This window comes from Anser anser (assembly GCF_964211835.1).
Source record: "Anser anser genome assembly, chromosome: 3".
Lineage (NCBI taxonomy): Eukaryota > Metazoa > Chordata > Aves > Anseriformes > Anatidae > Anser > Anser anser.
Genome location: NC_139722.1, coordinates 31,576,943 through 31,604,721, shown reverse-complemented (window position 1 = coordinate 31,604,721; position 27,779 = coordinate 31,576,943). Strand labels below are relative to the sequence as shown.

At 38.4% G+C, this 27,779-nt stretch overlaps 1 protein-coding gene across 5 annotated transcripts in view; it reads right to left on the bottom strand.

The window, feature by feature from the left end:
* FAM135A (family with sequence similarity 135 member A) overlaps positions 1 to 27,779 on the bottom strand; it is an 83,226-nt gene that overhangs the window by 36,227 nt on the left and 19,220 nt on the right. For 4 of the 5 annotated variants that reach the window (XR_014582939.1, XM_083832491.1, XM_083832490.1 and 1 more), the window contains 8 exons: positions 9,953 to 10,032; positions 6,099 to 6,238; positions 5,912 to 5,982; positions 5,399 to 5,572; positions 4,620 to 4,746; positions 4,061 to 4,214; positions 2,420 to 2,497; positions 187 to 236 (listed from right to left, as the gene is read on the bottom strand). Coding sequence is in view for 4 of the 5 variants with exons in the window: in XM_083832491.1 (XP_083688617.1) it covers positions 187 to 236; positions 2,420 to 2,497; positions 4,061 to 4,214; positions 4,620 to 4,746; positions 5,399 to 5,572; positions 5,912 to 5,982; positions 6,099 to 6,238; positions 9,953 to 10,032 (874 nt within the window). In the remaining variant the exon portion in view is untranslated. Of the gene's footprint in view, positions 1 to 186; positions 237 to 2,419; positions 2,498 to 4,060; positions 4,215 to 4,619; positions 4,747 to 5,398; positions 5,573 to 5,911; positions 5,983 to 6,098; positions 6,239 to 9,952; positions 10,033 to 16,467; positions 19,722 to 27,779 lie in introns of those variants that run through there. The other variant, XM_083832492.1, reaches the window with a different exon arrangement.

The following is a 27,779-nucleotide window of genomic DNA, read 5'->3' as shown; positions in this document are numbered from 1 at the left end:
AGATCAGTAGGTAAGTTTTTGAGTCAGTTGAGTGATTACTCTTTGAAAGAACAGTCAAAAGAAACAGTGGCAAAAAAAATAATATAGGATGTTATCACCTAAACAGTTTATTCCCAAGTACCATGTAAAATCAGCATACTCTACTTTTACAGTTACCTCACTTATTCAACAAATGTAAAGTAGTACCTTTACTTCTTCGCACAATTCTGTAAGACGAACTTCTACATCTATGTTTTCTGGAAAGATGAGAGTATATAACTATGAGAAACATACTTTCCAAGTTGCATAGTAAAACCTATTATCTCACAAAACAATTTAAAAACATTAAAAAGAAAAGAGACTATCAATTAAAACTTAATGTCACATTAAACGTCATAATCAACTTTAAATCGAGTAAATGATAAAATAATTTCTTACTAATGTCTGAGACAGAAGATGATCAATAAAAAATGGTTTACAGCCAGGTATCATGAAGACTTATCATGAGACCTCATCAAGGATACAATGTTTTTTATTCCAAGTTACACTTGCAAGCACTGTATTTTAGATTATATAGTTTGCACATTACCAGAACTGCTCAGCTATTCAGCAGCAATATCATCACTCAAAACCAAGGTAACACAATTCATCTTCTCCCTCAGATTTTCCAGACATTTGTTAACTCAGCACTGTTTTTCTACAGGTATATTATTTAACTGATTTGCAAGCTACATAAATAAAAATAGATTCTTGTCTGATGAGTCATAGTTTGGTCAGATAAAACTGTTCTTTAATTAATCTTTCCCTCAATAGCTCAACGTCAAGAGTAACTCAATCTTCCACGCTATGGCAACTTAAATTGGATCAGAACCTCAAATGTCTTTATTCCTTCATGTAAGATACTGTTCCTTATTAATAATTCCTTTTCTACTCAAGCAAATCCAATCAATTAAATAATAACATTGTACTATGATAAGATTTCCTTCTACATCTGAGGTACCAGTAACAAGGGAGTAATTTACAAACCTAAAATTATTTCTGACAAATATTTAAGTTATTTTTCAGAAAACAGTATTAAGGGAAAAAAAACAGTTTTACTTAAAAATGTACACCAAAAAAACATGCTTCCAAACCCACAATAATATGTTTAGGATATGGATAATGAATGTAGGCTTGTAGAACAGCAATAGCTTGCTTAGTCATCTGGTCTTTGAATGATACCATCTGGATTTGCTGAGTATATATTGATTTTCAAATAATTGCAATGCCTTATGTCTAGGTTTAAACTTAATGACAAATTAACTCACACAACTCAAAGTTCTGAGGAAATATGCAATATAGAAACATATGAAGTTCTCAGAAACAAGTTTAGAAATGTTTTTGAAATAAACTACTTGCACCTGTTGACAGGACAGCACTTGATAATTGCTCTGAAAATATTTGAAAACATTTTATATACACGTTATATACGTCTTTCGGAGTGTTTGTGGCCACACAGATTTTGTCATTAGTGAAAAAATTAGACGGTTCTCTTTTGAGACCATCTAATACCGAGTAGTCATCTTGTTTGCCACACTGCGATTGAGCGTAGGTTTGATACAATAGGTAAAGCTGACGTCTGAAGTCATTTCTGAAAATCCCAAATTACAATGCTATCAAAAAACCTAAAATATCAAAAATAAACAACAACAAAAAAAATCCACTAGACAATACAAGACTAAACAAAATTAACTGTTTTATAGCAGCATTGTTCATACATCTAATGAAATTTTACTGGCTCAGCTAAAATAGTTTTGACATTTTTTAAACAAAAATGCAGTCATTCATGATTAAGTTGGTGTCCTACTATGAGGCTAAGCTGCCATTTTATTCTTCTCTCATCATAAACTGCCTTGTGCTTAAACAGCACTGTACTTTGTCCAACATCAAACCAACAGTGACTCTCTCCAAAGAGAAGGCTGTCCATTTAGATGTGGACAAACGCACCCTAAGCTTTAAGAACGTCTTGTGTAGTGTTTGGAAGAATCAAACCTTGAGATACCAAAAGTAATCTGAAAGATTTCACAGGAAGAATAACTACTAGCCTTTAATTATTAAAAACAAACAAAACCAAAAACTAAGTCTGTAATGAACTAAATAAAATGAATTATAAAGAAATAAAAATAATTTTAGCTATTTTATTTAAATGGTGACAACTGACTGAACTCTTCAATCATTTGTTTATTAAAACAGAACAACACTAAAACAAAGCATAATATTTTCTTATTTTATTATCTACGCTCAACCTAAAAATAAGTAGTTCAATTCTACAGACTTCACCAGAGTTCAACATACTCTCACTGTGGCTAAATAGTGAAATAGTGTTCCTGTTTACAAAATAATATGTTTTATATTATTAATAAAAATCTGAGGGGTTATATCACCTGCTTTGAAAACATACCTAGGTAGGCGTCTCTCTGGGTTCGTGGAAATTTTCTTCTGAGAAGGCGTTCATAAAGGACCTGCATGCTGGCCTTGGCTAGTTATAGGGATTGCACACACATGACTAGTTACTACACTCCTTTTTTCATCTTTGATTTATTATTTGCCTTAAAGTTAGTAAAAAAGCTTATTGCTAGCCTAGCAATTAGTGCAGTTAGATCAGTACATGAAAGCACATAATTTTGGTGTAATTTCTAGATTAGATATCACTCATGATATACATTATGCTAACATTCTTTTATTTTCTGAAACCAGTAATACTTAAATGGTCAATTACAGTTACTGAGTCCAACAGTTGTCTCCACATGCTTCTGCAAAATCAGTCTTTTTAAAAAATTATATGAGAGAGCAAGAGCAAAGCAAACAGAAGAATCAAAATTAGGGAGGTTATAATTTAATTGAAGATTAAAAAGTGACGATTTGAGATTTAAATGGGACTTGAGATTCTCTTCTCCAAAGGTCATTTATATTTAACATATAAAATCTCAACCAAAAAACAGTTCATTTACTTTAACAATTAAAAATAAATGCAAGAGACAGTTTTGTTCTTTGTGAAGTCCAGAGAGCTTCATTTTTTTATAGACATCACAGAAACATGGCTTTTTGTTCCTTTCTAAATTATTATTATTAACTGTTGATAGATTTTAGAGAAATTAGTGTTAATGATAAGCACTGTTTATTTTACAAGAGCAAAGAGTGACTAGTAATAGCGTAATTAGTATTTACATTATTAGTTCTTTTTGTTATATCAATTTCCCCAATCAAAGTATATACAAAATAACTGCAATAAATGAAGAAAAAAAAAGATTCAGAAATAAGAAAATAATTATAGCAGAAACTTAAGAATTAAAACAAAAAGCAAAATACCATAACATCACAGGAAACAAACCATGAGCAGAATATATACAACGTATGTTAAATGTAAGTACTAATTTTCTTTTAATGTATTTATTTTGAGTGTTTCTTTTCAAGCTTGCATTTTCTTAAGCTAAGCTAAGTCACCCAGAGAAATGACTAAAGGTCTGATCCAGCTACCACTGAAGTTTTTTGTTTTTTTTTTTGTGACGTCAATGAAGACTAAAAGATACCTCCTCACTATGCAATTTGATTGTCAGCTTCTTTCTATTACATGTATTTTGTAACAATGTTTTAGGGGAATTTAAGGTCCTACCTGAAACATTTAAATATCAAGACACAATCTTAGCCTATCTTTACAATAAGAATAGTGCCAACAGATTCTATTTGGCAAAAAGTGCATTTTGTCCTTACAAGGCAGACTAAGAGTTGAGTCATTCACATAATAGGGTGTTTCCCTCCATATCAAGATTAAGATAACTGACACAGAAATACTCTGTACTGTAACTGTAGCATTACTTCTGTTTCTACAAAGAAAACCCTCAGTTTCTGGTATTTTTCTATGCACAGATTTTTAACACACTTGTTTCCTTTTGTTCTTGAGTTATTAAATTCCAGCTCAGTTTGAATAAAAAGATTTTAGATAGACAAGATGTGTGAAATCAAAGCCAGTTTAGCCTAGGAAAGGGGTTATTTTTAATAAACATCAAAAGGAAAGTGATATATTTTATTAAATTCAACATACCTAGTTCAATTCGGTGAGAAGAGGGGAGCTCCTTCGTTATCATAAGGAAATAGCTATGTAACCCTTTGAAAGCAAGCAGCAAACTGGCACAAAGTGTATAGTGGAAATTATAGGCATGACTGAGGAAAGACTCTGAAACAACAAAACTGCAACCCTAAGAAAAAAAGAAAAAAGATTTAGGCACATACTAATTTCATACAATAAAGGACGTGTTAACAATGCAAATTGCCTATTTTTATGAACCTCATCCATCTTTTTGCAATTTTCAACGGATTGCAATATCTTAAAAGAATAAGGCTAAACACTAAATGCTGTAAGCTTTCCATCTGCACAGTTTTGAAACAGGTAACATAGCCTTTTGGAACAATTCTTTTCTTTTCCCATATTTATATTATATAATGTTCCCATATTATTATTTCCTACATTATATTATATGCCTGGCACAGCAAAGTAACTCTAACAAAGTTCATTTTTTAATCAAACAATACTTTTGCAGAAAAGATAAAATTCACACCACCCAACAAAATACAAATGAAATGTTCAACTGAAGTATTCTTACATCTGCTGATAACTGCTTTGTGTAGTTATTGCCAAAGACCACGCTTTCAAGAGAAGGAATCACAGAGTCCCTGTTTTGTGCTGGTGCATTTCTGTTCAACCACGTATTCTTCACTGGGCGAGGGAAACTGCAAAAAGCACAAATGAACCGGCAAGCGAGATAAACAGTGATTGCAATGAATGACACGAGTTAATGAAAGAAGAAAGCTTTACTAAAATTAGGCAAAATTTTATTTAAAGAGAAAACAAAATTCCCTGGTTTCATTTATTTTAGAGAAGGTAAATGTATCATTTGCAGAAATCATTGCCACTGCAGTACCAATTGAAAACTGAGAAGACAGCCATCAGAAGATGCTCAATTTGTATTGGACTCCAAGGGTCCTTGTGGGTGGCTTCCAACTCAGGATATTCTATTAACAGCACCTACTTCAGTCACTAACTACAGTCAGTGGCAGATCTTACTGATTAAAAACATGAATAAATATGTACACATATAAATATACATGTATAAATACCAAAGTTTATACATTCCTTCCCTCTTCTCTGGTTGTGGGTATTATCTCTCTACTACATTACATACTCTTATTTTTAATGAAAACAAACTCAAAATTTTCTTCAAGGTAACTTAGAAAACAAGAAGCTTCTCCTCCCTCTGAACCCTGGATTACAAAATCATAAAGAAAACTACATTGACTTAACTTCTTCCTAAGTATTCAGTTCTCATAACGTTTCCATTTGGACACCCAATACTTTATTTGTATTTTATTAACACGAGATTACCTTATCAGGGGCTGATGCAGAGCAACCAAAGAAGCATGGACTATAACCGATATGACGGAAAGGTGGAAGTAATCAAACATAACATTGACATAATGGTGAAGGCCCCTGTGTAAGTTAAAGTGCAACTTTAAAGTTCGGCTACTAATTGGCTGTAGTGTGCTCAGGTCATCTGGTCTAAGAAGAAAAAAAAACAAACACATACAATTACAGTGACCACATTCAAGGTGCAACGTGCAAGCGAGTTATTAATAACTGATGCAGATAACAATATAGCATTGGTCTATACTTTGGAATGTAATAATATCTGCCCCAGAGGAGAAAAAAAAAAAAAAGAAAAATCACAGTGAGTCAAACCAGTTACGAAATCTTAACAGACTTCGGTGTTGGATTTCTTTCTTACTCTCATATACATCTAATATGAACATTGTACATCTATATATACCACAGATTTAATTAGTTTAAAAAGTTAACATATGCTGTTACTTTAATAAAATCTTCTATATTTAAACTTACGAATAGTCTGTATCCGTGAAGTGTAGATCTAATGTTAGCAGAAAATTCATTTCATTAAGAGACTCCTCAATCTAAAAAGAAATTGTGGAATTGTGAAATCTTTTCATGTCCCTTATTTATACTAATCCAAACTGTACATAACAAAGATTTAAGTATCTGAATATAGTTAAATTGGTTGACAGATTACCTTCCTCTCATCTAACAGCATTTTTATTTTGAAAATCATCACATCGTTCACAGACACTTCCTCATTTTTGTAAAGAATCTGAAATGTTTTACTGCAAACTATATTGTCATGGATTGAAGCAGGAAAGGCAAGATCTGCACCTGAAAAGAGAAACAAGTATTAATATTATTCGCCTAGCATCTGGCAACTCCAGAGCGGCTAATAAGTGAATTTACCATTCCTATCAGTTCCATGACCACAATTAAAACCATAACATCAACAATATCTGCGGTTTTCCATTTCAGTCAGCAACTACTGGAGTTTGAAGGGAAGCGCTTTGTTTCCAAGTAATGCTTTATCAATATTTTTCAATGTAATTTACTTTCAATACAATTTCTAGATTGAAGAATCTAATTTGTTCCAAATTGGAGTGAAACGCTCTAGGCATCAGAAATTTTAATAAAAACCCTGAAATCTGTCTTGTTTCATTCACCATTTGTGTTGTTTTACAAGGTTTAACCACACTAAGAATTCAGAATTAACTACCAATGACGCAAAGAGGTTAAATGATATATATCACTCCACTGAATTAAATCAAGAACAGTGGTGGTTCCTCCTTTCCTTCCAGATCTTTGCATACTGTTCTGGCCAGACTAGTTCCAAGTGTATCACCTGAACCTTATGTTTGCTGCTCAGGATGATACTTCTGCTTTCAGTTCAGAAGCTGTTCATCACGAAGAGTTCACAAGAGTGTGATATATGGTTAGTGAATCCATTGCCAAGAAAGGTCAAAAGACTTTTGGAAGAAATGAGGAAAGGAATAGTTTTTAAAAGTTACTGAGGAAGTTATTTAGCCATAATTACTATCCAAGGGTTATCACACAGGAAATATGATGATGGCCACTACCCTGTGAAACAACACATAAAAGAAGGCGGAATTTGGAAGAACTAAGTCAACAGAAACATCGACAGTTTCTTATCACTCCTCAACAAGTAGCCTCAACAACATTAACCTCTTTCAGAACACAGAGTCTGATAAGTTGTGTAAGTGGGAGCATGAAACATTTTTTAAAACATTTTGATTCTTTTTAATCAATCACTTCAAATGAGTCCACAAAAGAAAAAGACATCTGCAAAGTTGGCACTTCATAGATTTGGAGTCTACTGACCACTGACAGAAAATCACTGCCCGAGTCTGTATTGCAAACACTCCCAGTCTATAACCTTCATTATTGTTCAACCTTCCAACAGAAACTAGAAACCAGTAAAAAAAAAAAAAAATTTTTTTTTTGCTGAAGTGCTTTCATATGCATCATTGATTTAGGTCTGTTGAACAAAGTAACTACAAAGGATGAATCATTAAATGGCAATTCCCCTAAATAATGGCATGTTCACCTTGCATCAGTCCTCGTCACATGCTGCAGGTGAAGGGCAGAGAGGGCATGGTTTCACGTTATGTGTAATCTGACAGAACCACACACCATCAGCAGAAGGGATTCTGCCACTGCATTCTGATAGAAAAGAAGTAATGGAGACACATGGCCAAGGTCAGCTTACTACGTGCCGTCCAGCTCTGTGAGTTATAGCTCTCGGTTCTGCTGACTTGAGAGTAACATGAAACTGCATCCTCGGAAGTGAGAGAAAAGGAGAAGAGGCAAAGCTAGCACCAGGAACAGGCTGAGCCACATCTACCTGGGAATCGAGGTCTCACATTAAACAGTGGGGACTGAATTCATTCTTGTGCTGTGAACCTGTGAACATGGTCGTGCCGTTTCTAAACTGCCTTACAGAAGAAGGAGTACAGAAGAACCTCAAATAAGAAATAACCTCATACAGACTACAAGTACCTAAGTTTTTCTTTTATCTTCCTAGAGGATTCCTCCATCTCCCTTCAAGTCACAAGAATGCCAGGAGACATTCTCAAGTCCGGGCCTAAGGCAAACGGCTTGCCGTATCACCACTGTAATGACACACACTGTCATGTCCTGGGTCTGCAGTAACTCAAGGGAACTACTAAAGGACATGGGAAATAGAAATGGATGAAACACGGATTTAAATAAGCACGGGACCTCATGAAAAGGTGGGAAGGACTGGGCAAGGGATGGAAGAAGCAGTAAAGGAAGGAGAAACAGGATTGAAGGATGAACAGGAAGAAGGGAACAAATGAGCATGCACAATTAACCTGGGGAAATAAAAGGAAGAATTAGATCAGAGACTCTGCAGGTGAGGGAAAAGCACAGCTAGGGTAAGGAAACTGTTCGTGACTTGTGACAGGCTAGGGAGAGCTAGAAATAGCTAGGCAAGATACTTGGACTAGAGTGGGAAAACCGTGACTGTCAAAGGAAATGGGATTTAGAAGAGAGGTAAGCATTAGAAAAACAGAACAACAGACAGGTAGAAAAGTACAGGAAGAAATACCTGGCCAACACAACCCACCGCTCTTATGAAGGAAAGACCTACAGTTAAACCTACAGACCTAAACCTACCGCTCCCCGTTCTGCTATTTTCAGCAGGCAGCTGAAACAAAATCAGGCCAAATCAGACACTTGTGTCAATACAGTGCATGGAGCAATACGAAGGTAAAGAGTAGCAGCTGGGGGAACCATAGGCCAATTTGTTTGGACAGCACCGCTCATCTTAACTCCTGTCAAATTGCAGTCTTTAATGCTTATGCCTAGTAATGAGCGACCAAAGAGCTAACACGTCAGAGAATTTATTAACAAGATTGCAGCTTTCTGAAATTAACTGGAGACTGTTCTAAAATATACCATGAAATGGAAAAAAAACATTCTTTTAGCAATATTAAACATCATTAAGCGATGCTATTAAAAACTATGTCTTATTAGAGTGAAAGGATCAGTTTAGCATAGCTAAATTCCCTCAACAACGCCACACTTTGACATTGAAATGGAATAGCCATGGTTTGTAAGAATTATTTATTTACTTCACATAAATCAAAGCAAACAAATATGCAAGTAGCTTGACTAAAATTCAGTGTCTAAATTGTGGTTCTTCTTTCAAAAGTTACTTTCAAAATAGTCTCCAAAATTCAGGCTTCAGCATCCCAGTTTTATATTCTCAGACTGCAGCAGGCTCTTTTACCTGGCAATTCAGGAATTTCATCTGTCACTTGAAAACTTCATTTCCATTTTTCATATTTCTACAGCACAGTGAGGTGTGGGCTTCACAGAACTAGAACAGCGCTAACAGGTCTCTCCAGTTCAACTTGCCTCAACAAAGAAACCAAAAGGCAGTTCTGCTTTCTAGTCAAGTACAGGGAAAAAATGGGGGGGAAGCGTGGAGAAAAGGTGGGGGGAAGGAGGGTAAAAAAGGGAAGAGGGTGTAGCTAATTCTATGCAGGAACTTAAACCGATTTTGCTGCTGAACAGCAAGAGAGCAAGTTTGAAAACAGCAAGACTGGATCCTTTCAGAGACTTCTTGGAGGGGAAGAAAGGGGAGGCAGTATGCAGCAATCTATATAATTGTTTGTATCTGAAGTACTCCACCACTTTGAGGATATCTAGTTAAATGAGAACTGTCCTTAGTAACCTTAGTCCAAAACATAAGAAGACCGAGCATATCAGTGGAAAAAACAGAAGATATTAACATAAAAGAATCACCATGTTTCACTACCAGCAAAGAGAATTAACAGAGGAAATACAGTAACACAAATTCTGCAATCAACTTTTGAGTCTCATTGCTACAAACCAAGTAATTTTTCAGCAGGTCGCCATGAAATAATTTACATTTCAACTGTGTCAATGACAACATTAAATCACCTTTATATTAGTTATAATAATACAAGACAAAAAGGATGCTCCCTTAATTAAGAAGTCTAGATAATGGCCTCGCTTACTAAAAGGCTTTGCACTTACCAGTTGCGTGTAACAAACTAGCTTCTAACTTGTGTGGAATTCTTGGAGGAATTTTCATAGACGCACGAATCTGGTAAAACCTAAAGCAAAAGACAGTGATTTGCAACACATGCTGTACAGTACATCTATCTCATTTACCTTATGCACTTACATACAATGGCAAAGGCAGGAACACAGAGTGAGAAGGGGAAACAGAGCACGGAAGACTAAAAAGCTTAAAACTGTGTTCTTGTGTGTCATCAACCAGACGGATAAGAATATAAGAAGGAAGTCTGAACACAGAGCTAGACTTTCCACACTTCACAGTGTAAATGCAAGTATTTATGTAGATAGAGGGTAAACTATATTGGAGAACTGATATGAATGAAAAATCAAGATCGTCAGCTACACACGCCCATCTTGTAATGATTTACCACGCAGCACATCTATAGGGCTGCTCCAGCTCTGCTGCTGAGGAAGCTATTCCTGAAACCGCAGCACACACACCACCAGGAACCCCACAAAATACCCTGCTTGCCAGACACTCTCAACACTGCCTGTCACCACCACCACACAGTGCAAACGGAGGGTCACACTAAGCAAAATATGGCAGCACTTGACTATGAAGACATAGTGCTATTGCCTTTGTGATAGCAAGGGCAGCAGCTGCAGGCATACAGACTAAAATAAAATTAAACAAAAAAACCAAACAAAACACACCCAAGAACACAAAACCTTCAGTCTTTGTTTTCTGAGTCTCTGCCCCTACCTTTATCGAGTTTTTAAATCTGTTCAGTTCCATATTGTTTCCAACCTTGTTTTTATCTACGAAATCCCTAATTGTCTCTTATACTGATTTTATGGGACTCCTCACAAGACACAAGCACCCATAAATACACACTTAAATGGTGTGTTTCCTCCATCTCATCCCATTTCAGATAATTTGTTTTTATTTTAAGGGGTGAGGTGCAGCCAGCTCCGTACGCTGATCCGACCTGCATGAACAGTGACACCACCGAAGCGAGGGAGCAAGAACACCCTCAAGCAGAAAGTGGGCAGAAGCACGGCCTCAAATGCCTTTGTATGCAATTCCCCTTCTGTATTCCAGTCAATCTCATCTCTCATTTTCATGGTCTGGACTATCCAAACTATCCCAGATTACTTCCTGTTCCAGTTTTGGTTGCTAGCACCTCCGCTACACCTGATGATCCAGTAGTTCATTAGCAACTGATGCATCTATTTACTAGTCTGACAATCAATCAATAAAAATAATTCTTAATTTAATCCTTCCACAAAATTAATAAGTCAACTATAGTCTGGTCAAAACTATGCACCAAAGAGTGCCTTATAACAGAAGATACTTAATAAACCAGTGATGCGGCTAGAGATAAGAGTGGAGAGCAAAATCATCCCTAGCATTTAAAAACTGAATAAAGCAACTACTGCAAACTAGTAATGATATATTTTGCATTAGAAACCTGAAGTCAAAGAAGATTGCGAATACATTTCCTAAGTGATTCAGAAACAGTAAACTCTGAATTAATTTTGCACTGGACAAAAAAGTGTAATATTAAGAGTGTAAGGCATCAATGCGATTAGGAGAGCCCTTTCGTCAATAACCCAGCAGGATGCAATCCACTGATGTCTCCTTTCCTGTCGGTCAGATGCAGCTTCCATCATCCAGTCAGTTACCCCGTTTCACTACAATGAGGACACACGTCCTCACAATGCACATAACCTCAGCAAGGAGATACTTTTCACCAGCTCCAGTTTCGCAGTGCCATTCCTGGATCCCCAGTAAGCATTTCTCAAGAGCCTGACACCCCACGAGCCACATCTTCTCACAACCCAAATGACTAGAATGTGCTAGCAGACCACAGTGCTTGTTGTTTCAGGTATTATGGAAAGAATGTAAAATAATTGGTGTGGTTAAATGTCATGTCTCGGTAGTTCAGAAACATGCCACGTATTTTATTTCATGTCACGCTAACCTTCTGCCAAGCTGAGCCCCTTTATCAGCCTTTAAAACAGCCCAAACCTGCACCATTCTCAGTTCATCTTTAGAGACAGGTTGCAGCTCTACAGAGAAAAACTTTAACTATAGCTTAAAAATTTTATCAGATGTGGAGAGATGAATGAATTAGGACTGCAACAAGGTATCACGCAAGGCAATATCCCTATTGCTTAAACCAGTAAGGCCCATTTGTCCTGGTGATGCCATTAATTGACTGTTTACAAACCAGGCCTCAAAGAGAACAATAATCAATAGAATTGTTCACGCTTAGAATGTAATTTGTGAAACCAAAGGCCATTGTGACACCCTTACTTTTCCTATTATTACTTTCAATTCATGAAAAGCAGAGTATTCTACCCTTTACCCAGTAAACCCGATGGATTTTGATGTGAGGTTAATGTGGAGATGGAGGTGTATTGTCTGCTTGTTTGAGACAGGTGGCTTTGATATTCAGCACAGATTTAAACTCTAAGCAGTTTATAATATAAAACATTCACCTGTTAATCTGAAAATTTAAATCCCGTAAGAGTTCATCTTAGGGCAAATTTTTAAATTTTAATTTCCAATCTTGTGCCCAGGTCTTTGAAACAATTATGTAACTGCATCAAGATATTTAAATGAAAAACCCAACCTCCTACACAGTATTTACCCAAATTAATCACTGCCACTCATCTTTAAATACCATATAGATTAAGGATCTGTCTGCAAATGAAATACTGTGATACTGAAACAGGGTATTTAATTTACAATGGAACTGCATTTGTAATGCATAAAATAAGGAAGCGTTTTCTAAAGCTAATAAGACATTCCTCATGTGACAGCAAGATTCTAAAAGAAAGTTCAAATGCATCAAGCCTGGTTACTCTCTCCTCCCCCAGCCCTGCTCTCCTCATCTTTCCATCTCTGTTTGGTTCGACTCATCAATGTGTATCACAATCCTTCCTTTTCTATTAAAAACAAACAAACAAAACAAACAATACAATACCAACACAAACCAACCACTTCCAACTATTTCCCATTTGAATATGGAACTGAAGCATTGTCTGGTTCTGATGGAGTCTACAAGTGACCCATAAACCTGATCTATTCAATTGCATCTGCTTGGGAGTCCAGATAACAATTCACTACCAAAGGACTTGTCACATTCAATTATCCCAGATATCCTTAAAATACTCTGCGAGTAAGATCCGAATACAATCAACTCTCCATTATCTTATGTAATGGAAGAACGAAGGTATTCTGGATAGTGGAAAATCCCAGACAATAATGATGCTACAGATGCTGTCACGAAGGACGGTCAGGGCTGGCACACATACTCTTAGTAGAAGCTGAGAAAACTGAATTTGTCCAGCCTCCATTTTTTCTGGATGGGTGTTTTTGAACAAGAATTCTGGATTCTTTTACTATATTTGGAAACAAACAAATAAAAAACATGTTATAACCTTTCCCTTCGTCCCTCTCTTAACTGTATTAAATGGGGAAAATATCATATATTACTAGATGATCTGAACTAGATGATCTTTGAGGTCCCTTCCAACACAGGCCGTTCTATGATTATATATATGAGAACATCAGCATCCGTATGTTACGACCCTTGACTACCTTTTCTTCCATGAGATGAACCAAGTATTTAACTAAACAGAGAATAAAACGAAGAGTAGTCACACCAAGAACTGCCTTTTTTACAGTTTGATAGAAAACACACTAAAAATCCTGACCAGAAGCAACAATGTGATATGCAATAGTTGCTGGATTCCTTTAATAGATTACGCATTGATGTTTATAAGACCCACCACCTGATAATTCAGCAAGATGTATTTTGATCATCTTTGATGATATAAGGTGATTTGGGCATTTTAAAAGTCCAGGCTACACCAGCAACTCATGAAGCAGAATCTGAATGTGAGTCACTGCAGCATGGGCAGTGCCTGAATCCGATCTGGGAAGAAAAGCAAAGTGAGAGTTGGATGAAGGTCTGACACCACACAACAAAATGACTTTGAGCAAGTCTTTAGCTCTGTTTTGTCAAGACAAAGCAAACAAACAGATTACAGCTGCATGATGCTTGCTGATAAGAATGATTTGAAAGAAAGTCTCCAAAGGGAGACTGAGCAAAGTGAGACTCAGAGCAGCCTTCCTGAGCCTTACAAAGCTATTTACAAAGTGCTGCAAAAACAGCTCTCCTGATGAGCGATCAAATATGCAACACATCTTTGAGGTACTTTGATCTTAGTGAGTAAGAACACCCAGAAGAGCTCAGATGGATGTCATCAACAGAATCAAACAGTAAAATAAATTGCCCGTACCAAGGCCTTTTAGACCATGGACACTTGGCAGAAATTCTTAGTCTGAAGGAATAAAGTAGATATTTGCTGTCTTATGGAGGATCTTCATTCCTCTAAGAGGACTTCTCATCCAAGGCTTTTTAAAAGCTTCACCTTGTTGGAGAAAAAGCAAGCAATTCTGAAACCCTTTACGGACATCACTGCATTCAGAATTACAAAGGTTTATTTTCTTCCTGCATTATCTCATTTCCCTTAGATTCCACTGCTGAAACACGGTACTTATTCGTGATATCACTGCTTTACCTGGAGAATGAGGATTCATTCACCGGAGACAGCATTTACTCCCTTGTGGGCCCCTATTTGTTCTTCCCATAGATAGTGTAACTCAGCGGCTATGGAAATGCATTCTGCTCGCTTCCCAAACACCATCAGGCCATCCGCCCCTCAGCAAAGGAAACCCTGACTACTGTTAGCATGGCTCTACAGTCGCAGACCATCCAGGTACGCGCCTTGTTAAAGCTAAGTAAGCCAGCACTGCTTCTGAAACAGAAACATTATTATCCAGAAACATTACTATGTGAATGAAGGCTCCCTAATGCTACTTTAAATTGTTATTCCAACACAGAACAGAGGTAACTCTGCCAAATACTGTCAAGAAGGAATATTTTATGCACAGCGAGCAAGCTTTAATTCTCTTTAAAAAGCATTATCACAACAATGTGTATTCAGTCCCAGCAGCAGACCTCACCCTGCAATGGCCCAGGCTAGAGGCTGCCTGCCTTGAGAAGCTGTGCTGAGAAGACCTTGGGGGTCTTGGTAGATATCAAGTTGAACACAAGCCACCAGCAAGGTGGACAAGGTCACCAGCATCTCATCCTGGGCTGTATCAACAGAAGCACAGCCAGGTGTTGACAAAAATGATTATCCCTCTTTACTCAGCACTCATTAGACCACATCCGGAATCCTGTATCCAGCTTTGGGACCCCCAGCTTGAGCAAGTTCAGCAGAAAGCCATCAAGTTGGTTGGGGCTGGAGCACAGGAAAAAAAGACACAATATACAACACCGCCTCTGAAAATATGCCAACCTCTCCATTTCTAAACGCTTCAAGCATTACTTACCTTGCTCACAGACAGCAGCAGGTCAAGAATGAACACCAGATCTCTGTTTCACTGCTTAAAAGCTTTGCCTTGAAACAGTTTCACATCCACCCCCAAGAAAGGTACCTTTGCATGTAATACATAATCACAGATAATGTGTGACAGATGATCTGTGACCTAGCCTAAATATTTGAGGTGCTTACTGAGACAGCATAAACAATCACGGTTGAAGTCACTGATGGAGGACTTATCCAAGGGATGTCTGTCAACCCAAGTCTATGTAGTGCGCTAAATGTGTGCACGTGCTGAGGTCCACTGTCTCATTTGGTCCTGAATATAACCATATGCAAATCCATAACCATGTTATTAAGCCTGCAGCTTAGTGTCCTTACTATAGACCTGGTAGAAAAAAGTCTTCTGAAAGAGGTAGTTAGACTTACTGCTCTCCCGTGGACAGAGGAGACATTTATTGACCATAGTGTATGAAGGATTAAATCTTTTTCAAATGAGCTGCATTAAAATCTCCAAGATTCAGAATCTGACATGAGCCAGAATTACCTTCTGACACAGAAACGTTGTCAGGTTTCCTTTTTTTCACTGGGATCATCATTTAGATGGGTAATATTTTTCCATTATATGTGTTGAAAAACATCATTTATAATCTAGGCAAGAAGTGGGTTCAACAGTAACTGGAATTTATCTTGCTGCTAACACAAAAGGAAATATAAGAAGGAATGGTTATTTGACTTTTTAATGCTCCCACATGGAACCACAGGCAGTAATGCGTGCAAATGCAGTCAAAAAGAACAACCATTATTAAAACAAAAATCTCATGCATAAAAAAGTGTATGTGCTTTTAGAGATAGCCGCATGAGCATTTACTTGAAAAACACTTACTTTGCCAGCTAAAGCACATTCCAAGGGAAGCGTACATCCTGAAAAAGCTTTATAATACAGTTCATCATTGAGGTAAAACTTTTATGCAGCTCCTCTCGCCAAGCAGAGGACAGGCAGAAATGCACACAGCAGATTCTGACCTTCCCTTGTCCCTGAGTCCCCTTGTGCTCAATGCACACATAAATGCATTCGGTCACATTAACAAGAGCAAACACTGAACATCTTGGACTGCAGTACTCACATGCACAGCGGGTCACCTGCAGGGCAGCTCCTACATCTATCAGTCCTCAAAAGGAGGTGACAGCTGTGACCCTGCAGATGTAAAACCTCAGGAGAGCTCCTGGGATCTACTGAACGCGCGGCCCTGCTGAAATCCACGTGCTCAGGTGCAGACCACCACTGAGACTTCTCTCCTTCTCTGTTGTCCAAGGTGACATCAAAGAGACAGTTGTGGCAGAGCAGTAGCTCAGGCAAGCAAGCTTCGCTTGGTGCACAGGCAAATGCAGAACAGAAACTCCCACTGCACTGAGGGGTCGAGGCAGCCACATATTAAAAGAATCCAACAGTGACAGAAAGAGCATTTTTTTACTTCTGTTCAACATCTCTCTGTCCTACAAGCCGAGCCCTTGGCTACTACAGAGATCCTACACTACTAATTCTTTCAAGGATTCATAAAAATCCATCTTACAAGCAATGAAGGTGTTTGGCATTTCACACGACCAGTCACAAGTCTGTACTGGTAAATGCCAGCATCCACACATTTTTCAAGGATATCTGCGCCTGCTTGTGATGTTTGAAGCGTTTTAAATGACCTTGGAGCACAAAAACTCTATTTTAAATGTTAAATTTAAACTCTATTTTAAATGTTAAATGTTTTAAATGTTTGGAATTGTTTGGTATACTGTAAAAGTTAGAACTAGTTACAGAGCTTATCTAGATAGGGTATCATTTGATACAGGTATAGAACACACACAAAACTTCTTATCCTACACTCACCTTGTGTAAGTGCTTCCAATAATATAGCACCATGAGATTACATCTGCTGTAATTGTGGGTTTTATGCCATTTAACAAATTCCATTTCAGATCCTTGAACAACAGGAAATTATCACGCCCAAAAGACTTTGTTTAAACTCTTTTATCAATCCCATCTATGAAAAACCCAGGTATTTTTCAGATGGATAAGACAATTTTTATTAAGAAATAAAGGAAAGGGGAAAACTTACAGGACTGATAAAAGGTTCACATTTACTTGAAAGTAAGTTTGCTCAAAAGTGACTTACTTTTTAAAATACACTGCACGTCTACGGAGCACACTGCTTCTCACAATTGAAGATATATTTGAGCAAAACAATTATTAAGCCAAAAGTCTGATGACATTTATTTGGAAGCCTTTATTTGGAAGCATGTATTTGGAATACCTCAAATAAGTCACAGCAGCTTGTTATGAAACAAGATCATATACATCAGACAGGAGAGTCTGGAAAATAAATGCAGTAGGGATTTTGCCTTATTACTACACAAAGCTTTTTTCCATGTACCTTCCAGCAGCACGCTTGGGCAGAATTCCTGCAGTGGCTGTCAATGTTTATTTAAAAACTGCAAAGGAGAATACTCTCAAACAAATCTTAATTTTTTTTTAAAGAGCCACATAAAACTATAGTAATAGCTCTCATTTAATCAAGTAACTCTTAACTTGTATCAGTCTGTGTTTATAATTTTAGTTCCCCTTTTATTTCCTGTTATTACTGAAGGGAACAAAAAAAGAAACCACGCTATCTTGCCTCTTTAAATTATAACAGCTCCACGAAGCTCTTCTTCAGTGCTAATGATTTCCTACATTCCCTAATAAGAGAACTTCCTAACTGTATTTATTTAGCTTTGAATTTTTTTATTTGATTTTTTGATGTATTGCAAGTGTGTATCTACTGTCTGGCTCGAAAGCTTTCTGGGGACAAAGGTATGGGATGCAGAGTTTTCCTGGCAAGTAGGGCCACAGTTTTTTCCAAAGCTCCACCTCTTGCAAACAGGCAGTGGTTCTTATTCAGACACATCATAACATGTTAATTTTGAAATCAAGGTTTAGCAAACACAACAGATGGGAGACCAGAAGACAAGTCTGACAACTCATTTTCTGGTACTTACTGCCAATGGTCTTTCAAATCTTTTTTTCAAGCTTTGCAGCTGTGCAATTCTGTTCCTCTCATCCGCCACTAATCAAATACACAAGCTTTACAATTCACTTTGTGACTTACTTTCATGAAATGCAATCTCTGTTTTAATAGCAAATATATCATACATTTAACCAGAAACAGAAATTCAGGTACAAAGAAAATTCTCACAAAAATGTGCCCAAAAAATGCACATTATCTGTCCATCATGTCATATGTATAATACATTAAATAAAGGTGTTACTCTTTTAACCCTTACTAACATCTTCATCTTCCCCTGTAGAAAGCTACATCATTCAAGAAAGTCACATCAGCTCCCCAGGCTCAATTTTTTTAAAGTTTCTATCACTATAGTTTCAAATATAACTACTCTTAGATATTACTTGGACATTAGGGAAGAAAAATAGCCTTTCAGCATCTGAAGTGTCCATCTTTTACCTTCAAGCAAGGTGCAGTTTCATGATTGATTTAAGCCAGCCTAAGACAGGAGCAATTCTGCACTCAAAACCCCTTTTTACGTGTTTTTGCCCCTCCTCAGACAAGTTCTCACGTTCTAGCAACTGCATGGTAAATCAAATCAACACATGTCCATTTGGAAAGGGGAGAAAGAATACAATAGGGGCTATCAGAGCAGGCAGGAACATGTGGCCAGGGGAGAATGAGAGAAGTGGGACTGCCCCATTCAGTGACAGCCCAGGCTTAGGTCAGGCTGAGCTGCTGGTGTGCCCCCACACTCAGAAGCAATGTTAAACTGCACTGCCAATTCCTGTAAAGTATTTTTTCCTCAGGGGTTTCAACTCTAAAAAACTGAAAGAAGCAGATCTACTCAGTGTACTATATCTATGCATTCATTATTAACACAGTTCTCAAGATGTCATCTCAGGGAGTCTTACCAGAATGGACTATGTTAGACCCATGCTATCAAAGGTCTGCAGTGGATTTCAAGATCTGCTTTTCTAAATTCTTATTCAGATGATCCAAAGCGTTCATGATTGTCAAACAAGTAAGGTAAGCATTCAAGACATGAACTCAATAGATTCCTAAACACACCACTTCTTATCCATCCATGTAAAGGAAACAACTTGCTTTTCTTGGATAGACTTTTTGTATTTTTTATTTTTGCCAAGTTGGAGCCACCTCCTACAGCTAAAACATTTTCAGTCTCTCCTGTACCTTTACAAGAACAAAGTTAAAAATCCAAACTCACCACAGTTAACCTTCAGATACCAGTTTAAATAGGCTTGAAAATGAGCCTAGACTTTTAAAATATAAGGATTTGGAGGGGAAAAAAAGGATTAAAGAGCTCTGTTTTCCCCTTTCCCTCTGCCCTGCCCTCCCAGACACTCACTCTTGCCCCTGTGCTGCAATGTATCAGCCCATTCCCAGTTACGCCAGCACACTACCTGCAGACAACGCTGCCCACTGGACTGATCCTGCAGCGCACCTCTGGGCAGCTCTGACAGCACAACGGGGAGGGCAAGAAACAGCCACGAGCAAGGAAAGCAGAACCTGCAAACTGGCACCGCCACCCGAGTATCCCTAAATGACAGCTCAGGGAAATGAGAACTGACGCACCTGATGTCTGTCACCGTCCTGTACCCTGCGGGCAGGGATGCCAACCGAGGGGAAGGCAGCAGTTCAAGCAGAGGGTTTCTTTCAACACATACTCACCTCTGGGCTGCTCTCACTCAGCCAGAGATCGTGCTGATGCAGACTCTCCTGTTTGAGACGTCTTCCCAACACAGAGGCTAAACTACAGACACCTCTCTCCGAATGAGGTCCAGCGTTACAGTTTATCAGCCCGGAGGCTGGTTGGTGACACAAGCAGGGATCCCATTCCTCCATCTTACCTTCTGCTCCTGCGCTGGCATTGACTAGCGCTGAGCTTGCGGAAGGTGAGCCAGGGAGACAAACTGGCGAAAGCAGAACCATATCCTGTGTTTATTTTTTCTGCTGGCCTAGCGTTTTGAGCTGACCCACCATGTGGCAGAAAAGCCTCACTGCAGGCACACAGGATGCGCCAGAAGCAGGACCACTCTTTTTAGGCAGCTGCTATCCAACACATCTCCTGATCAGTAACATCTACACCCTTAGCCTAATGCCCGCTCCCTGTCTACACAAAAAGCAAGCCCATCTGATTGACCACAGAACTGCACGATTGCAAAAGCAAACAGAACAGGAGATGACCGTGCATATCACACCTTTTGGCAGACACATGCCGTTGTACTGCCTTAAGCCACCTACAGATCCGTAGATGAGAACGCTGTTTCACAGCAGATTTGACCTCGAGGCGCTAACAGTGGGCCATGCTGGTGCACATTCTCCCCCTCCACCACCACCAGTGCTCAGGCAATTATACAACCATCCACATCAAAGAAACTGGTACAGCTGAAACATATGACCAAGACTGATTACCTCCAACAGTCAGAAAATTAAAAAATAAAAATAAAGCACCTTGAAAATACATGGTGAGTAGCAACAGAGGTCCTGACCCCCGCGTGTATGATATTCCACATCTTTTTTGAGAAACAAGAAACATTTTTAAAAGCAATTTTAAAACTTTCTGGAAAAACAAATTTATGTGGATAAACATGAACGTGTTGAAGAGCTCGGATATGTACTTAAGCCATCTTAGTGGCCTAAGCCTGGAGTGCCTCTAACCCTGTGGAAGCGTCTTGAGCTTCTTACCTGCCAACACAAATCAGACCTGGGAAAGGGGAACAAGTGCAGGAGGAGGAAAAATGGTTAAAAATCTGAAAGTATGAGAAGTTACTTTGTACGGCATAAGGTAATTGGCAAAGGTACCAGGAGGTTTAAGGAGTGAAAGAGGAAGATTTTAAGGAGAGATGTGAAGCAAGGAGAGTCTCGAGTAAAGCACCTGATGGAAGCAGAAGCAGCAAGCCTGGCGGTGTGACAGGGCCTGGCTCCATATTCACATGAAGCTGTATTTCTCACATCATCCAGTAAACTGCTGCCTGCGATTGCAGATACAGATCTGCATAAATGTATGAATAAACGTGCGTGCAGCAGAAGGGGCACAACAAGACCCAATGCCAGGAACTCCTGTCGTACCACAAGGCAGCCAAGACTGTGGAATACTCATTGAACACCTCTCTCTGCTCCTTCAGATAGCAATGGATGTCGAAGTAATTTAAAGGACTAACATAATCATCTTTCTGCTATAACCACGTGCGCAAAAATAGGCCAGAAGACTTAGAAATGACAGATTTTTCTCTAGTTTTCATTACCATCACACAGAGATTGGTCTGAACTGTAAGCCGATGCAGAATCTACATGCTACAAAAGGGTGCTGCTGAACTTGTGGAAGAGAGTCTCAAAATTAGCAATTTTAATGACTAAGCATATATTTAATGCAACGTTAAAGCTGCTACTGCTGGCACACGCCACTGCAGAATACTCAACTCAGTAAAAGTCAGATTTAGAAAGAAGTCACATACTCAAGAAACCATTATTCTGATGTCTTCAACCTACACCTCAGTGAACACCTACTCTCATTCTACCTTCATACAACGCACAGAAGCTAATTATATTGTTCTAAAGGTTAAAATAAAAAAGGGTTTTATCTGGAGAAAATCATTTTATATTCAGTACTGTCTCCATTGTCATTTACTCCCTCACTAAACTGAGCTCACTGATCATGTTTCTGCTGGCAGTCTTCACAGCAGGACAGCCCTGTGCCATGCTAATACCTGATCTTTATACCACAATGTGAAATGGTATCTGGTCTTACAAACACAAGGCACATCTTTCTTTGATCATAGGAAGAAGGAATTACACATAGACCTCCAGGCACAGTCCTCGAAGGAGGATATATAATATAAGCCGTGTCATAATTACATTTAACCTGACCGTCACACAAAATAGCTACACCTACCACAGTGCTGTCAGGCTCCAGCAAGACATTAAGATGGCATAAGCACATATTTGAGGACTTTATTTCTTAAAAAGTGAATTTTGCCGAATTCAATGTCTGGAGGGTATGTCTGACTCATTCAAAATAACGAACTTCAAATGTTATGATGTTAGTTTCCTTCCAGAAGGATGACATAGGTCTAAGAGCTAAAGCCTGAACAAAATTCATAAGACTTGAGATTTGAACCCAACATCTGAGAAGTCTCAAATATGTAATAAATACCCATGAACATTTGACAAAACCTTAGGTGTATTTTTGAACAAATATTGGCTAGGAGAGGGTTGGAGGAAAGAAAAAGGTTTTGTAAAACATCCCGTCAGTACAACTACAATTACCAACTGTTATGTATCTGGGAGTAGTGACTGAAGAAGTAAGCACCTGTACCATTATATCTAGATGTCAGATAATGTACCTAAAACCAGTAGCTTCAGGCATCTGATCTAGTTTCTTAAGTGGGAGGCCAGTCTTCTGCGAATTAACATATGGGAATGGAAGAAAGAGACAGGATTCAGAGGCTTCAGAGTAGAAACCCAATTTACAATGGCCCTAAACAATCCCTCAACAGGCTTCCCTGTGTGTCTAGAAGTGTCCTAACACAGATATTTTCACTCAGATATCTAAAACCAAGTGGTACAACCTCCCCGTGTCTTCAGTTCCATTTATATAACTAAGGTTGAGCATACTTCAGAAGCTTTAATTTCTCAGCTAACTCAAAGGAAGTAGTGCTCAATTGTATGCTTACTTTTCCAATTTCTACTCAGCAAACGTAGGGCTTTTTATTTTTAAAAGGCATTAATCTAAAGGACTATGATGTGGTACTTCAAACGGTTATTCCTCATTGGGACCACACCATGTCATTGGCCTCTCAGGCATCCTTCATCAGAAGGGCTAATGGGATATTTGATCACCCTAATGTTTAACTTCTGAAGCATTACCAACATAAAATACGACTTTTTACCCAATATGACATTTTACCCAGTTTTACACATTCTTGCCTCAGAGCAAGAAGGACCTGTGTATGTGAATCCACCACTGAACCAGAATCAGAAATTGATCCACCTCTAAAAATATGAATAAAGAAGCATCTGCACCTTTTTTTTCCCCAGACAGAATATTCCCCTGTTTTTACAGCCCAGCCCTCCAAATCTTGAATCTGTATTACTGCTACTCGTATTGCTGTACAATCATAAGCTGAAGAACAGCGCTTATCTTGCAACTGTTAGACAAATTTGACAGCTTTCTTCTCCCTTTGAAAAGATCGCATTACATTAAGGAAAGATCAGAGCACAATACTTCAGAAGATATGCTACATGACAGAAGGGGATTCAGAACACTTACCTCCAGAAAGCTGTGTCATACACGAATGTAGTTTGAAAGCAAAAGTTTGACTGAGGTTTATGAATTCCAAGGAAAACCAAACAGCTCAGCCTGAACGTGCCATGTACCCCATGAGTCTGCTACCTGATCATATGCTAATGGCACAAACCACAAAAATCCTTAATTTAGGAACCAAAACTGTCCATCTCCTGATGTAGCCAGAAGAAAGATGAGTTGCCCCACTCTTCAAATTTTAATTTACTGTTAACAAATTATAAAATTAATGTAGACAACTCACTGGATCCAGGAAAAAAAAAAAAAAACCAACTTTCATATGTCGCCTGATTTCTCATTAAATTACCCTGTAATCATAGTAAGATTCATTAAGATTCCTACTCTCTGATTCAGTGTGTTTTCTTTTACACAACCAGGCACATGGAAGCATAAAATGTCAATGCTGCTGAGATACATCAGCAAGTGTCTGCACAGGGAGAAAACAAATCTATGGCACAGAAGAACACCTAATTTTCCAATAGTCTCTGAAGCTTTAATTCCTTTGACTTCAAATGAGGCTCAGGTTCACAAGCAAATTAGTGCTACTGAAATCTTCCCAGTAACTGAATTTCAGATGTGATATGCATCCAAAAAGTGTTTTCACATTCCTGTGATATTACACCCCACAAAGGAAACTTCTACTTGGAAAAACAAGACAAAGAAGAAACATTGCTATTGAAAATCTCCTAAATCCACTTCTGGCTAGATGTGTGCACAACTATCGCTGACAAAAAAATAGTGACAAAATAAGAATTTAACATTGAGATTTTAAGAATGCAAACAGGTAGAGAAAACGTAGACTAAATCTGCTTTCAGTGCAGATCTCATAGCAATGTCTGTGCTGTGCTGAACTAGAAAATATCAGGTAAGCTCCTCTAGCAAATGAGGTTTGACAATCCAGAGCTGAAAAAGTAATTATTAATGATTATTAAAAATAGGCAGAATAGGCATTTCTGTAATATGCCTAATGAGTTAACTAGCTGTCTGCTGTGCAAATAGAGAGTCCTTATTTTAAAGGACTTAGAGAAAAAGAGACAACATGTGAACGTAAATATAAAAGGCACAATGACACAAACAGTAATTCTAAGTGTTACAAAAATGATTTCAGGAAACAGCACTTGCCCAAAGACACTGGCCAAACAGAAGAAAATGACTTCTCTCAAAAAAGCCACCCTGTATGCCTAATCATTCTCAAGTGTATGAGACTTTTTTTTTTTGCAACAATATAAATGTATTGAGCATCTCCTTTGTAGATTTTTCAAAGAGGAAAATCAGTATGAAAAAATGAACGTTGTGGTTTCAAAACTACCTGAGAAATAGAGCCTGACACCAGGATCAAGCTGCTGACAGGAGTCAGGCAGCATAACACAGGAAGGATGGAGACCTCGCTTTCCCAAAGTGCACTTGCTGCTCTGAGGAAAGAGGAGTCAGGAGACTGACAAGGTCAAAATGATAGCCTTGAAAGTGGGAGAACATAACATATGCCAAGACCAAAGGAAAATTAATGGAAGTCATAAAGGGAATTTGCCAGTTTCTACTACAGGACAAGGTAGGAAAGATGTTATCTTACAGACCTTCGTCCCCAAAGAATTCATGATTGAAATAAAAGCTGGATGCAAGCAGCTACTCTGATACAAACAGGATAAATTACATCAGTTTGGTGGTAACAACAGAAGAGAGCCCATAATCCACACTCCTTCCTAAGGCTGCCACATCTTCAGTTCAGGGCAAAACTTGAGTTAGGACAACTTTGGCAGCAAAGGGGCACCAGACACGTTAATGTGTCACACTGTGACTGGCTGTCACTCTCAAGTATCAGATAATGAGGGGACCTTAAATCACAATAAATATGACTGCCATCCAGTGACAAAACTCAGCACACTGACCTAAGCAAGCATGAATAAAGCGTCATACTTTCTCCACAGGCATCTGTAAGCAAAACAGAGTAATTCACACTGTGCTGGGCAATGGCTTGTGGATTATTCCAGAAGGTTATGTATTCATTTTTAAATATAAAAAGTGTGAAGGCAGTGAATATCACTGGTATGTCTTAGGTGAAGTCACAAAGTTTGAGAAATAATCTTCAAAACAAAGCTAGATCCCTCAATACACAAAATCATAGGAGTATTAAAAAAACTTAGCTGGGAGACATTGCATTTTCTTATTTATTTATTTGTATTTTTTTTTGAACAAAGGCTGAAAAGAACCACTTGAATCACAGAATAATTTAAATTGAAAGCAAAGCCTGGAAGTTATCCAGCCCAAACACCTGCACAAAGCAGGTCCCATCAGACCCTGCTGTTCTGGCACCTGTCCCGTCAGACTTTCATTGTTTTCAAGGATGAAGATTCCACATCCTCTCCGTGCAACCTGGTCCAGTTGGTGAAAAAGCATTCCTCATGCACAATCTGAATGTCTCATATGGCAGCTTGAGCCTCTTGCCCATCATCCTATCACTGGAAAACTGCAAGAAGAATCTGGATCTGTCTTCTCCAGCCATACAAATTAGTAAGGTCTCCCTTTCACCTCACATGTTCAATTCACTGTCTACCACAGCCCCTGGGTACTTTTCTGCAAAGCTGTCTTCCAGACACTTAGCCCCCATCCTGCACTGCTGTATGGGGTTATTTGGCCTCTTTTGTATGACTCTGCCTTTAACACAATGTCAGCCCATTTCCCCAGTTTGTGTAGGTCCTTCCAAAAGAGCTGTTTTCCACTGTATCTAACCATTCCCTGCAAAGTGTAATCATTCAAAACCTTGCTGAGAAGGCACAACGTCTCATCACCCAGGCTGTTAATCAAAACACCAAACAGAACTGATGCCGTATCGATCTGTGAGGGATGCCACTAGTCATTAATTACAAGCTGGACTTTGCCCCACTTAAGCACAACGCTTTGAGCCCAGCCACCCAGCCAGTTTTCCATCCAACTCATTCTCCATTTCTCCAGTCCACATCTCCCTCGAACTGCATTATATTTCCCTTTGTATTTATAAAAGGTCAGCACTACAGGGCCCAACTCTAACCGGAGCCTTTATAAAGTAAGACAACAGAAGAGCTTGAAGCCCTGCCATCTCAGATGGATCTTCTTTTATTCATTTTGTCACACAATACTCACGTATCAACCACTGACTGTTTGGGCAAAAACTCCCAAGATCACATCACCCTGGTTTAAAAAGGAAAACTATGCGAAGCCTTATCTAAATGTAGCAACTGTTAAAATAAGCCAGCAGAGCAACCCGGAGCAAGTTTGCTTTTAAGCAACTAGTGCAGAGCTATACGAAAATATTATATAATGAGATAGCTAAATTAGATAAGAAGAACTTAAGTGTTCTTTAACTACATTACATTCCTCTGCTACTTACGGCTGCAGTGCAACTTCCAGGAAAAGCCATTAAGGTCCAAAAAGGACCCCGCTTGCTACATGCTGGTTCAAGTTCACTGAGAGTTTTCTGTGTATGTGAACTTGATCTCTCCTAGAGAAAGTTAAACCATCAGTTTGTGACATCTGCATACCATAAAATGTGCTTCAGCCCAGGGGACAGAAAGGTCTGAACCAATCACTGGTACAAACAACTTCAAAACACACTCATGATGAAAACATCTGGCCCAGAGGACCAGACTAAACCTAGTCTGAAGTAATCCTGGAACCACACAGATACCGGGACCTCAACCTTGCTTCTAGCACTTTATTCTGAATGTACCAAATTAATTGTTAGCATAAATACAGTCTTAAATGCTTCTGGAAACAATGTCACCACAGGTACAGATCCAAGAAAACACGCTACAGTTAGATGCGATAGATGGCGGATTTCTTCAGATGGTTATGAAAGCAGGAAGAGATACTGCTGTTTTAGATTCAGTATTGGGATAAGTGGACCCCACAAAAAAGCGGAGGGGGGGGGGGGGAAGCAGCTTGTCACAAATTCGGATGACTAAACCGATTCAGTTTATAATTAATGGGAGAGACAAATGACTGACATCTGAAAATACATCAGAGTGAACATTCACGCTGAAAAAATCATTCAAAGCACAGGACAAAGGTGATGGGAAAAATAAACAACTGTATACTGATCAGA